Here is a 15023-nt window from a genome sequence, read left to right as displayed (position 1 = left end):
CCAGCACCGATCCTTGTGGCACTCCACTGGTCACAGGCCTCCAGGCTGAAAAACAATCCTCCACCACCACCGTCTGTCTTCTATCTTTGAGCCAGTTCTGTATCCAAATGGCTAGTTCTCCCTGTATTGTGTGATATTTAACCTTGCTAACCAGTCACCCATGAGGAACCTTGTCGAACGTCTTACTGAAGTCCATATAGATCACATCTGCTGCCCTGCCCTCATCAATCTCTTTGTTACTTCCTCAAAAACTAAATCAAGTTTGTGAGACATGATTTCCTCTGCACAAAGCCATGTTGACTATCCCTAATCAGTCCTTGCCTGTCCAAATACATGTACATCCTGTCCCTCAGGATTCCCTCCAACAACTTGCCCACCACCGACGTCAGGCTCACTGGTTTATAGTTCCCTGGCTTGTCCTTACCACCCTTCTTAAACAGTGGCACCACGTTTGCCAACCTCCAGTCTTCCGGCACCTCACCTGTGACTATCGATGATACAAATATCTCAGCGAGAGGTCCAGCAATCACTTCTCTAGCTTCCCACAGAGTTCTAGGGTACACCTGATCAGGTCCTGGGGATTTATCCACCTTTATGCGTTTCAAGACATCCAGCACTTCCTCCTCTGTAATATGGACATTTTTCAAGATGTCACCATCAATTTCCCTACATTCTACATCTTCCATATCCTTTTCCACAGTAAATACTGATGCAAAATACTCACTTAATATATACCCTATTTTCTGAGGTTCCACACACAGTCTGCCTTGCTGATCTTTGAGGGGCCTATTCTCTCCCTCGTTACCCTTTTGTCCTTAATGTATTTGTAAAAACCCTTTGGATTCTCCTTAATTCTATTTGCCAAAGCTATCTCATGTCCCCTTTTTGCCCTCCTGATTTCCCTCTTAAGTATACTCCTATTTCCTTTATACTCTTCTAGGATTCACTCGATCTATCCTGTCTATACCTGACATATGCTTCCTTCTTTTTCTTAACCAAACCCTCAATTTCTTTAGTCATCCAGCATTCCCTGTACCTACTAGCCTTTCCTTTCACCGAACAGGCATATACTGTCTCTGGATTCTCATTATTTCATTTCTGAAGGCTTCCCATTTTCCAGCCGTCCTTTTACCTGCGAACATTTGCCCCCAATCAGCTTTCGAAAGTTCTTGCCTAATACCGTCAAAATTAGCTTTCCTCCAATTTAGAACTTCAACTTTTAGATCTGGTCTATCCTTTTCCATCATTATTTTAAATCTAATAGAACTATGTTTGCTGGCCCCAAAGTGCTCCCCCACTGACACATCAGTCACTTGCCCTGCCTTAGGTCAAGTTTTGCACCTTCTCTAGTAGGTACATCCACATACTGAATCAGAAAATTTTTTTGTACACACTTAACAAATTCCTATCCATTTAAACCCTTAACACTATGGCAGTCCCAGTCTATGTTTGGAAAGTTAAAATCCCCTCCCATAACTACCCTATTATTCTTATAGATAGCTGAGATCTCCTTACAAGTTTGTTTCTCAATTTCCCTCTGGCTATTGGGGAGTCTATAATACAATCCCACTAAGGTGATCATCCCTTTCTTATTTCTCAGTTCCTCCCAAAATAACTTCCCTGGGTGTATTTCCGGGAATATCCTCCCTCAGCACAGCTGTAATGCTATCCCTTATCAAAAATGCCACTCCCCCTCCTCTCTTGCCTCCCTTTCAGTCCTCCCTGTAGCATTTGTATCCTGGAACATTAAGCTGCCAGTCCTGCCCATCCCTGAGCCATGTTTCTGTAATTACTATGATATCCCAGTCCCATGTTCCTGACCATGCCCTGAGTTCATCTGCCTTCCCTGTTGGCCCCTTGCATTGAAATAAATGCAGTTTAATTTATTAGTCCTACCTTGTCCCTGCCTGCCTTGACTGTTTGATTTGCTTCTGTTCTCAACTGTCTCAGATCGATCTCTTTCCTCACTATCTCCCTGGGTCCCACCCCTCGACCTTACTAGTTTAAATCCTCACAAGCAGCTCTAGCAAATTTCCCTGCCGGTATATTAGTCCCGTTCCAATTTAGGAGCAATCCGTCCTTCTTGTACAGGTCACTTCTATCCCAAAAGAGATTCTAATGATCCAAAAGTGTGAATCCTTCTCCCATACACCAGCTCCTCAGCCATGCATTCATGTGCTCTATCCTCTTATTCCTGCCCTCAGTAGCACATAGCACCGGGAGTAGTCCAGATTTTACTACTCTCGAGGACCTCGTTTTTAAATTTCTGCCTAACTCTCTGTAATCTGCTTTCTGAATCTCAACCTTTTCCCTTCCTATGATGTTGCTTCCAATGTGGATAATGACCTCTTGCTGGCCCCTCTCCCCCTTCAGAACATTCTGCACCCACTCTGAGACATCCTTGATCCTGGCACCAGGGAAACAACACACCATTGACTCTAATCTCCAGTATCTGCAGTCCTCACTTTTGCTCTATTGGAGAGTAGCTGATTAGCTAATTTCTAACCATTCTTATCTGCTTGCTGTAGTTTCAGTTTTGGGTGGTATTAATACAGTCTTATAGAGTCATACAGCATGGAAACAGACCTTTCGGCCCAACTAGTCCATGCTGATTATGTTCCCAAATCAGTCCTTCTTGCCTGTGTTTGGCCCATATCCCTCGAAACCTTTCATATACATGCACTTTTCTGAAAGTCTTTAAAATGTTGTAACTGTACCTGCATCCATCACTTCCTCTGGCAGTTCATTCTATATACAAACCACTCTGCATAAAAACGTTGACCCTCGTGTCCTTTTTAAGTCTTCCTCCTCTCACCCTTAATAATGTGCCCCCTAGTCTGGAAATCCTCCATCCTAGGGAAAAAGACAACTACCATTAACTCTATCTATACCTCTCATTATTTTATAAACTTCTATCAGATTGCCTCTCAACCTCCTACGCTCCAGTGAAAAATTTCCCAACCTATCCAGCCTATCTTTATTACTCAAACCTACCATTCCCAGCAACATCCTGCTAAGTGTTTTCTGAAAGCTCTCCAATGTCATAATATCCTTCCTATAGCAGGGTGCACACAGTACTCCAGGAGAGGCCTCAACAATATCCTGTACATGATAGAACAACTCCTGTACTCAAAGGTCTGAGCAATAAAGGCAAGTGTGATAAGCCTTCTTAACCAGATTCTGGATTAGTGGTGCTGGAAGAGCACAGCAGTTCAGGCAGCATCCGAGGAGCAGTAAAATCGATGTTTCAGGCAAAAGCCCTTCATCAGGAATACAGGCAGAGAGCCTGATGGGTGGAGAGATAAGTGAGAGGAGGGTGAGGGTGGGGAGAAAGTAGCTTAGAGTACAATAGGTGAATGGGGGAGGGGATGAAGGTGATAGGTCGGGGGCGGGGGGAGGGTGGAGTGTATGGGTGAAAAAGAAGATTGGCAGGTAGGACAAGTCATGGGGACAGTGCTGAGCTGGAAGTTTGGAACTGGGGTGAGGTGGGGGAAGGGGAAATGAGGAAACTGTTGAAGTCCACATTGATGCCCTGGGGTTGAAGTGTTCCCAGATGGAAGATTAGGTGTTCTTCCTCCAGTCACCTAGTGGTGAGGGAGCGGCGGTGAAGGAGGCCCAGGACCTCCATGTTCTCAGCAGAGTGGGAGGGGAAGTTGAAATGTTGGGCCACAGGGCGCTGTGGTTGATTGGTGCGGGTGTCCCGGAGATGTTCCCTAAAGTGTTCTGCTAGGAGGCGTCCAGTCTCCCCAATGTAGAGGAGACCGCATCGGGAGCAACGGATACAATAAATGATATTTGTGGATGTGCAGGCAAAATTTTGATGGATGTGGAAGACTCCTTTAGGGCCTTGGATGGAGATAAGGGAGGAGGTGTGGGCGCAAGTTTTGCAATTTGATGCAAATTTCTAAGAATTATGTACCTGAACCCTTAGGTTGCTCTGTTCTACAACATTTCCCAAGGTCTTACTATGAATTGTATAAGTCCTGCCCTTGGTTGTTTTATCAAAATGCAATATTTCACATTTATCCAAATTAAACTTCATCTGCCACTTCTCAGCCTATTGACCCAATTCATCAAGATTTCTCTTTGTAATCTTAGACAATCTTCTTCACTGTCTCGATGTGGTTTGACTGTGCAGACTGGTGAGCAGAGAGTTCAGTGAATGGGGGAGGAGGTGCATCTTTTCTCTACTTTTGTCACCCTCCAATAATTGGTTCTTCCTTTGGTCTAGCAGAGGATCTGACTGGTAAGTAACTGGTAAGCTAGTCTATGAACCCCAAATAGTCTGTGGCATGTGAGAAATCATGGAAGCAACCCAGGGCCAGGGACCCGGGTTAGATTTCAGCCTCAGGCGACTGTCGTAGAACATAAGAACTAGGAGCAGGATTAGGCCATCTGGCCCTCTGAGCCCACTCCGCCATTCAATAGGATCATGTCTGATCTTACCATAGACTCAACTTCAGTTACTCGTGCTCTCACTGTATCCCTTAATTCCTTTATTGTTCAAAAAAAATCTATCTTAGCTTTAAAAACATGTACTGAAGTAGCATCAACTACTTTACTGGGCAGGGAATTCCATAGATTCACAACCCTCTGGGTGAAGAAGTTCCTTCTCAATTCAGTCCTAAAGCTGCTCCCCCTAATTTTGAGGCTGTGCCCTCTTGTCCTAACCTCACCTGCCAGTGGACACATCCTCTCTACGTCTAGCTTATCTATTCTCTTCATAATTTTACATGTTTCTATAAGATCCTTCCTCATTCTACTAAATTCTAACAAATGTAACCCCAGTCCACTCACTCTCTCCTCATAAGCCAACCCCCTCAACTCTGGAATCAACCTAGTGAACCTCCTCTACACCCTCTCTAGTGCCAGTACATCCTCTGCAAAGTTGCACAGTCCCCTGCACACCTTGCTCTGCCACTCACCTTAGTGTCATCTGCAAACTTTGACACACTGCACATGACCATCAACTCCAAATCACCTATATAAATTGTGAATAATTGCAGTCCCAACACTGGTCCCTGAGGCACACCACTAATTACTGATTGCCAACTAGAATAGCATTCTTTTCTCCCCACTCTTTGCTTCCTGTTAGTCAACCAATTCTCTATCCAAGCTAATACTTTACCCACAATGCCATGCATCTTTATCTTATGGGAGAAAGTGAGGACTGCAGATGCTGGAGATCAGAGTCAAAAAGTGTGATGCTGGAAAAGCACAGCCAGTCAGGCAGCATCCGAGAAGCAGGAGAGTCAATGTTTCCAGCTTAAGCACTTCATCAGGAATGTAACATGCCTGATGACGAGCTTATGCTCAAAACATTGACTCTCCTGCTCCTCAGATGTCACCTAAATGGCTGTGCTTTTCCAACACCACATTTTGTGACACCTTTATCTTATGTAGCAGCCATTTGTCTGGCACCGTGTCGAAGGCCTTGTGGAAATCTAGGCATACCGTATCTTCTGGGTACCTGTTGTCCACCTTGCTTGTAATGTCTCCGTAGAATTCCAAAAGATTAGTTACGCATTACCTGTCCTTCATGAATCCATGCTGCATCTGCCCAACCGGATAATTTCTATCTAGATGCCTTGCTATTTCTTCCTTGATAATAGATTCAAGACTATCTTGTATGGAGTTTGTATATTCTTCCTGTGTCTGCGTGGGTTTCTTCTGGTTGCTCCAGTTTCCTCTAACAGACCAAACGATATGCAGGTTAGGTGGATTGGTCATGCTATATTGTCCGTAGTGTCCAGGGATGTGCGTGCTAGGTGGATTAGCCATGTGAAAATGCAGGGCTACAGGGATAGGATAGGAGGATGAGTATGGGTGGAATGCTCTTTGAAGGGCCAAATGACCTGCTTCCACACTGTAGAGATTCTATTCTGGGCGACCTAGAAACACATCTGACAACTGCACAAGCCTGCACCAAGTTTGCAAGTTGAAAAAACTGGAGTCACTCTGGTGCATCTGTGAGACAGAGAACAATATGGCTAACACATTTAGGGAGATGGTATTGAGATACGGAGACGCAGACAGGTAGGGAATGGGTGATCATTCCAAAACACACACATACACACACACACACAGCCGCACACACACACACACATACACAGCTGCGCACACACACACACACAGACGCACACACACACACACATACACACACACACAGATACACACACACACACACACACACCTCAGTTTTCCTATTTATATGCTCATTAGGATGTGTGACTGGGAGCAATCCTGAAATTGCTATTTGTTGAGGCCCCGCTTCTTGATTCCTTTCTTAACTCTGTGAAATCTGTTTTTGTTCCTACCTCTACTTCTGCTCAGCCCTGGTTGGTCTCTCTCTCTCTGCACCTTGCCTGTGGCTGTAACTCTGTATTCTGCATTCTGTTCTGCTACCATGATATACTTTGTATGGTGTGATCTACTGTATAACAACCAAAACAACACTTTTCACTGTATATCGGTACATATGACAATAGTAAGTTAAATCAAAAAATCAAAATTAATCCTTTCTCCCAAAACTACACTCCACTGGATTTCCAAGACAGCATTCTAGAACCTACTCATAGGCACAATTCCATCTCTTTCAAAGACGAGTTTCACTGAACTAGAACTGACACAAGTTTCTCCAAACACTTATATTTTTCAGATGCACAGAGTAAATATTGCTTGTGGGCTTCCTTAATCATCACTCCCACTTGCACTGAGCTACCAATGGTTTCCAGCATTTCCTCAGAGCCCTACCTCTATTCAACACAGAGTCAGCAACCCTCATCCTTCCGTTGAGTTTCTCAGGAATCCTAGCTATCTGGAGACTGCTAATAACAGCAGATCTGCTGCCTGTAGCCTCTTCCCCTGAATCTAAGCACATGATTGACCAACATCGCAAAAGTAGCAACTTTCTGCCTAGACTGCCTCCGAGCAACTCACTGTGCCCTCTGGACCCTAAGCTTTGTGCCCCCACCAGTCCTGACTCATTTTTGTGCCAATCACCAGAACACAGGAAGAGGTGGTGTCCTTAAAATGGCTGAGTCCTTCAGTTGTTAGAAAAAATTGCACAGAGCATGCACAGCCTATGGACTGCGGGCATGCCAGGAATTAAGGTTCTCAACTGCTATGACAAAGCTACACTGAAGCATTCACCCACATCTCCTCAAAACAGATACAACAGCCAATTCTGTATGCTTGGATTGGAGTCACTTTTTAATGCAGGAAACGCCACAGACTAATTGTGTACATCAAGTTACTAAATTGCAACAAACAAAACGACCAGGTAATGGTTGAGAAGGGAGCTCACCACCACGATCTCCAGATCAAATAAGGATAGGCATTAAATATTGCTCCAGCTGGTGATGCTTACATCCATGAATGAAGTAAAACAAAAATAGGTTTCTGGTATTTATTGTGAAACAAATATTGGCCAGAATACATTTCCATTCAAGAAGAATATGTGTCAAATGGTGGCAAATGAGACTGGATGTTTTAAGATATCTGGTTGGCATAGATGAGTTGGACCAAAGGGTCTGCATGTCTCTATGACTCTATTGCTGTGGGGTCTTCTGCATCCAATAAGGTAAACAATGGAGAATGCAGATCAGCTTCAGTTTAATGTTTCATCTGAAAGGTGATTCCTCTAATAGTGCAGCATTCAGTTCCAAACTGAGCAGCCAGCTTAGATCATGTGTTCAAGTCTCTGATGGTGCTTGAACACCCAAGCTATTTGGAGGCAAGTGTACTAGAAATTAAGTCACAGCTAACACATCATATAACCTTGACTACCCTAGATAAAAATAACAAAGTCATAAAGTTAAAAAGGTACAGATGTATTAAAGATGAAATATCAATGTCAGGAGTGAAGAAAGTGGCTAAAGTGATGCTAGAAAATTACTTCAAGATCAATTTATCCACATTCACCTGAAGAATGCTGAGCCTGACTGGAAACAAATACATTTATTTATCTTTTACCTGGAATCCATTCGATCCCACGTCTAAGTTGTGTGTATGACTTGAAGCGAAACAAGGAAAATATTTCACACATGTACTTCATAATAATGAAATAAATAAACAAATACGAAATAAATAAAGCAGGATATATTTGTAAAAAATATAGAAATTGAGAGAACAGAAAGTCTGCAATTCCCTTTCTTGCATACTCTAGTTCAAACTGGATCAAGCTAGAGTGCATATGTCAATTCGTGCATCAAGAACAAAAGACAGTTTTCTTAAAAATCTCAGTTTTTACATGTCACACAGTCAGTACTGTGGATGGTATTTGAAATCATATGTTTTTAAGAAGATATTTAAGTTGTCAGCCACTAAAAGTAATTGTCTGCACTTACCCAAACATCTGCATGACAAAACCTGGGCTGCAGAATCCACATTGACTTCCACTGTAATCAGCCAGTCGCTTTTGTATGGGATGCAAACCTTTCTTCAAAGACCCCAGTGCCTCTATTGTTAGAAGTTGATGGTTCTTCAATGACAGGAGAGCACCAATTGGATATAAACACTGCAAAATGCAAAAATGCAGTGCAATATGTTTTTTATATGTAAACACAAACTAAGTTGTTTTAAAAGTCAAGAGATTTAACATTTACTATATATATTATGTGTTGTACATATGGTTATGAATGTCAAGTACGCAAAATGTGCAGACCAGTCAAGTAAGAAAGCTTTCAAACTAATATCTAGGTCTATACATTTTTACAAATTTAGGATCACTGAGATGAGGAATAAGAGCTATAGAGTCATACAGCACAGAAACAGACCCCTCGGTCCAACTCGTCTGTGTCAACAAGACATCCCAATCTGATCTAGTCTATTTGCCAGCACCTGGCTCACATCCCTCTAAACTCTTCCTATTTGTGTATCCATCCAGATTCCTTTGAAATGTTGTAATTGTATGTACCATTTCTTCTGACAGTTCATTCCAAACAGGCAGCGCCCTCTGAGTGAAAAAGTTACCCCTCAGGTCCTTTTTAAAGCTTTCCTCTCTCACCTTAAACCTATTTCCTCTAGTTCTGGACTTTCCCATCCAAGGAAAAGTACCTTGTCTATTGACCCTATCCATGCCCGTTGTGCTTTTAGAAACCTCAGTGACGGCAAGTGTGCCAAATGCCTTCTTCACCACCATGTCTACCTGCAACTCTACCCCAAAGTCTCTCTGTTCGGGAATACTCCCCATGGCACTACCATTAACTGTATAAGTTCAGCCCTGATTTACCTTACCAAAATGCAACACCTCACATTAGCCATATTAAACTCCAGCTGCTACTCCTCAGCTCATTGGCCCACCTGATCAAGATCCCACTGTACTCTCAGATAGCCTTCTTCACTGTCCACTACACCATGTATTTTGATGTCATTTGTAAACTTACTAATCATGTCTCCTATATTCATATCCAAATCATTTATATATTAAGACAACTTTATTTCATGCATCAACTACTTACAGTAATTATGGTGAAAAATGCTGGAAATGCCAATCAGCCTATACATAACATGAAGACAGTAACAACCCTAAATGTTTCAGGTTGATGACCATCAACATTTTGATGAAATGTCTGAATGATCTGAAAAAGTTAATCCTTTTCTCACAGATGCTGCCAGACCCGATGAGCGCTTCAAGCGTTTTCTGTTTATATTTTGATATTCAGCGTTAGCAATATTTTGTTTCTAGTGTCAGACAGTTATGGGACAACAGTTATCCCTCATCTCTGTCTAATAAGGCGTTTTAATCCCAACCTCTGAAGAGTAGCCATTTGATTAGATTAGATTACTTACAGTGTGGAAACAGGCCCTTCGGCCCAACAAGTCCACACCGACCCGCTGAAGCGAAACCCACCCATACCCCTACATTTACCCCTTACCTAACACTACGGGCAATTTAGTATGGCCAATTCACCTGACCCTGCACATCTTTGGATGGTGGGAGGAAACCGGAGCACCCGGAGGAAACCCACGCAGACACGGGGAGAACATGCAAACTCCACACAGTCAGTCGCCTGAGGTGGGAATTGAACCCAGGTCTCTGGCGCTGTGAGGCAACAGTGCTAACCACTGTGCCACCGTGCCGCCCACGCGTGGTTTTAGGTGTTTTGAGTACAACTCCCATGCTAACTTTGCTGAATGTGCAGACCTTGACAATCATTCTGAAAATGATTTTGGTGAAATTAATTATCTCCTATTGTTTTAAATCTAGGTGAATACCGCATATATTCGAGTAAAGTTGATCTTATGTAAAAGTTGACTCCCTACTTTTGGGCAAAAAGTCTCAAACTTTGCATACATCTCATGTAAAAGTCAACCCTAAATCTTCACAGATAACAGATCAATATTTGTGAGTCAAGATATTACCCTGTACATAAATGTTAGGATGAGGAATTGAATTTTTTTCATGCTATTATGCGTTTTGATGTGCAATTCACACCAATTTGGTATTAAAGTTTATGATGCATCAGGTCAGAGTCAGGTGACAACCTCCCTTTGTGTGCAGCTCAGCTGAGCTCAGTTCCCCTGTAGCACTGGTGTAATATAGTCATATTTCTAGCTGCGGTTTTGAAATTTCTTCATCATTTTGTGCAAAAATGCCCTCCGGAAAAAAACAAACAAAAAAAAATTCAGAAGCATTTAAAATGACAGCATTGAAGCTGTACAGAAGACAAATTACCATGAAGCAACAAGAGAATTTTGTGTTTTGGAGAAATTTGTGGGAGACTGGAGAAAGATATCGAACCAACTTCAAACAATGCCAAAATGAAAGTGTGCCAACTGGAGAAAAACGTTGCTGAGTGGATACTTGAACTGAATAGTTACTTTGCATCAGTATTTATTGTAGAAGACACCAGCAAACAAACAAGACATCAAGACAGTCAAGAGGCAGAGGTGAGTGCAATGGCCAACACTAAGGAGAAGGTGCAAGGGAAGCTGAAAGTGGATAAATCACATGGACCACATGAACTAGACCCAAGAATTCTGAGGGAGAATAGCTGAGAAGATTGTGGAGACATTAGTAGCGATCTTTCAGGAATCACTGGAGTCTGAAAGGGTCCCAGAGGACTGGAAAATGGCAAAGGTAAAACCCCATTTTAAGAAGGGAGGAAGCAAAAGACATGCAACTATAAGCTGGTTAGCCTGACCTTGGTTGTTAAGATTTTAGAAATTATTAGATTAGATTAGATTACATTACAATGTGGAAACAGGCCCTTCGGCCCAACAAGTCCACACCGACCCGCCGAAGCGAAACCCACCCATACCCCTACATTTATCCCTTACCTAACACTACAGGCAATTTAGCATGGCCAATTCACCTGACCCTGCACATCTTTTGGACTGTGGGAGGAAACCGGAGCACCCGGAGGAAACCCACGCAGACACAGAGAGAACGTGCAAACTCCACACAGTCAGTCGCCTGAGGCGGGAATTGAACCCGGGTCTCAGGCGCTGTGAGGCAGCAGTGCTAACCACTGTGCCACCGTGCCGCCCACTTGGAAGTTCATGGTAAAATAGGGCTGAGCCAGCATTTCATCAAGAGGATGACATGCTTGAAAAATCAGTTTGAATTATTTGAGGAGGCAACAAGCAACTTATGCAAAGATGGGCCAGTAAGTGTGATCTATTCGGATTTGAAGAAGGCCTTTGAACCATATTCATCTTACACATTAACGATCTGGTTGAAGGAACTGAGGTCCTTGTTGCTAAGTTAGCAGATAAAACAAAGATAGGCTATCGGAGGGTTTGGGTAGGCTAGCAGATTGGGCAAAGGAGTGGCAAATGAAACATAGTATGGGTATGTGTGAGAATATGTACTTTGGTAAGATGAACAGAGGTGTAGAATATTTTCTAAATAGGGAAAGGTTTTGGAAATTTGAAGCACAAATGGACTTAGGACTTCATTTGGCAGTTAGGAAGGAAAACATTTTATTAAGATTCATTTCAATAGGGCTAGAATAAGACTGCAGAGGTGTTGAATAAGGCTCTGGTCAGCCTGAATTTGGAATACTGTGAGCATTTTTGGGCCCCACATTGAAGGAAGAATGTGCTGGCATTGAACACGGTCCAGAAAAGATTTAAAAGAATGATTGTGGAGATGAAGGGCTTGTCATAGAAGGAGCGGTTGAGGATTCTGGGTCAGTACTTGATTGAATTTAGAAGGACAGGGGCGAGGAGGAATCTGATTAAAACTTACAGAATAATGAGAGGCTGGGAGCGAATGGATGTGGAAAGGATGTTTCCACTAGTCGGAGAGACCTGAGGCACAGCTTCAAATTGAATAATAATAGTAATAAGAGAATAATAATAATAATAATAATAGAACTGAGATGAGGAGGAATTTCTTCAGTCAGAAGGTGATGAATGCATGTAACACGCTACCACAGAAGGCTGTGAAGGCCAAGTCATTGAGGGTATTTAAGACAGAAATCGATAGAGAAGTAGCTGCATAGAAGCTGCTATCCTGTCACCAAGTCACCCCTTTATTACATATGTATATTACACTGGCTGTGATTAGTCAATGTCACAGAGTCAGTCCCTCAAGTCAGGAGACTCTCTGAATATCGTGTTTATGTCTGTCAGCCAGGGGTCGATGATTGGTCCAGGTTAACAACGCATTAGCGTTCCTACTGCCACTTCACTGCCAGGAATATCAGGTTTAAGCAGGTTTAAGCTGGTGCAGAGTCTTCTCCCCATCAGCAACTCTGCCAGCACCTTCATTCCTGAAGAAGGGCTTATGCCTGAAACATCAATTCTCCTGCTCCTTGGATGCTGCCTGACCTGCTGCGCTTTTCCAGCAACACATTTTTCAGCTCTGATCTCCAGCATCTGCAGTCCTCACTTTCTCCCAGGTTAACAACCCCAATCAAGGATCTCAGAGTCAATGAGATCCATCTGGTTTCAATCACCACGTTAATTTGCCCCCTCAGTTCAGGGATGTAATCCTGGTCTTTCTCCGGTAGTTTCTCCTGAGATGTTTTTGCTCCGGGTCCACTTCCTTTGATTCAGACTCTGACACAGTTATTGTGTACCAGACCACCACCCAACTCTTCATCCAAAGCATCTTGTGAGTTTCCTCCTCTTCTTCCGGTGGTAATGGTATCGAGGCTGCATCCATCTCAGACTCTGAGGTTTCCTTGACACTAGATGGAGGGGGAGCACCTACAATTTCTGACAGGCCTTCTGGCTGTTCTGAGGGGCCAAGATGATTTTTTCTTGCCCCATTTGTGAGGTAACAGCTTTCAGGTGATCTACATGTTTGTTCTGGACAGCCTCTTCCTCCTGAACTTTGTACGTCACAGGAGCTGACCTTGCGTCGGCCTCGCCTCATACCCATGCAGGTCCATTTTCATGGTTCCGGCACCAAACTTCATTCCCTAAAGTAAAGTGTCTCTCTGATTAGAGGAGGCATGGAGCCAGCATTAGCATCCCTACTGCCATTTCACTGCCAGGAATATCAGGTCTAAGCAGGTTTAAGTTGGTGCAGAGTTTTCTCCCCATCAGCAACTCTGCCAGAGGTTTCCCTGCAGTTGTGTGAGGGACAGTCCTATTTTTCAAACAGGAACTGGGGTAGTTTGGTTTCAAGTGAAGCTATAGGCTGCTTCTTTAATCCTTTAACATTTGGACCTCTCTTTCCACCAGATCATTGGTCAATGGATGGTATGGAGCTGTCCAAAAATGCCAAATGCCATTGGACTTTAGGGAATACTCGAATTCCCTGCTGGTAAATGACATCACTTTACTCATAACAAATACTACCAGGAGACCATATATCACAAACCATGCTCGCAGCTTTTCAATCATCATCCTTGAGTTTGCCAAATAAACTCTAAGCACGTCCAACCACTCTGAATTGGCATCCACAATGAGCAGGAATATTGAGCCCATTGAAGGACCAGCATAGTCGGCATGCAATTGTGTCCAGGGTTTACCCAGCCATTCCCACAAAAGTGGGAGTGCCGCTGGCAGTAATTTTTATCTTCACTGGCACTCTGGGCACTGCCCAACCAATTATGCCAACTTCCAATCCTGGCCACCAGGCAGAATCTCTTGCCAACATCTTTATTTTGAGAACCCCCAGATGACCCTGGTGGAACTCAGTATCTGGTGCTGAACTTTGCTCGGGACAATCACCCTTGCTCCCCACAGTAATACGCCGTCCTCTACAATGATCTAGTCTCATTGGATCCAGAAAAGTTTCAATCCAGGTTGTGATGGCCCTTCTGTTTCTTTTATTACCACCAGCTGTTTTTGTTTTGCCAGACAGTCGGATATTGTTCGAGGTGACCGGAAGGATGTCCACTTCTATTGGGATGCCCTGTAGTTCCCATGTGCCAGTTGCCGCATTTTCTAACGATCAAGCCAGTCCTATTACCTGTTTGAACTCCAGTTGGGCTTCGGTGCGTAGGTGCTTTTGCATGGTTATGTTATTAATCCTACATACCAAACGGTCTCTCTGCATCTCATTAAAGTTAAACCAAAGTCACAAGCCTCTGCCTGTTGTCTTAACCTCATCAAAAATCCCAACATGGATTTCCCTGGTTGTTGAACTGCTTAAAAGGACCAATAGTGTCTCAAATTTAGGGAAGGTTTGGGATTGTAATATTTCTTAATCAAACCACTAACTCTAGCAAGGTTTCAGTGTCTGGTGCCTCTACAAAAGTTAAGTCCTTAATAGGTCCACAAGCACTCTGAAAGATTACTTGTTGCTTTTCATCTGTCATTTGCCTGGAAGAAAATATCACATTCTTTCCACAGACTGGGCCCGATCTTCGATGGCAGGATCGAATGAGTCAAGCTTCCCTAATAAAGGCATGATGCGAGAAATACTTACCCCAACTCAAAGATATCTGCTGTCAGCAAATGTTCTTCAGCCATGTCATTTGTTTTTCCTGCCAACACTGAAATAACTGCACAGAGGCTGCTATCCTGTCATCAAGTCACCCTTTATTTATATATGCATAGTGCACTGGCTGTGACCAGCCAACTCAGAGCCAGTCTCTGAAGTCAGGAGACTCTGAATC

At 43.3% G+C, this 15023-nt stretch overlaps 1 protein-coding gene across 2 annotated transcripts in view; it reads right to left on the bottom strand.

The window, feature by feature from the left end:
• The window catches only part of LOC122559080 (xanthine dehydrogenase-like), a 191825-nt gene that overhangs the window by 139989 nt on the left and 36813 nt on the right, over positions 1-15023 (bottom strand). For both annotated transcript variants that reach the window (XM_087999784.1, XM_087999786.1), the window contains exon 5: positions 8349-8518. In XM_087999784.1, coding sequence (XP_087855910.1) covers positions 8349-8518 — 170 coding nt within the window. The remainder of the gene's footprint in view (positions 1-8348; positions 8519-15023) is intronic.

This window comes from Chiloscyllium plagiosum, unplaced genomic scaffold (assembly GCF_037043375.1).
Source record: "Chiloscyllium plagiosum isolate Xiang-an unplaced genomic scaffold, Cpla_swu_hap1 HiC_scaffold_2, whole genome shotgun sequence".
NCBI classification, from domain to species: Eukaryota; Metazoa; Chordata; class Chondrichthyes; order Orectolobiformes; family Hemiscylliidae; genus Chiloscyllium; species Chiloscyllium plagiosum.
The sequence above is the reverse complement of the archived record's forward strand: the minus strand, read 5'-3'. Positions and strand labels throughout refer to the sequence as shown.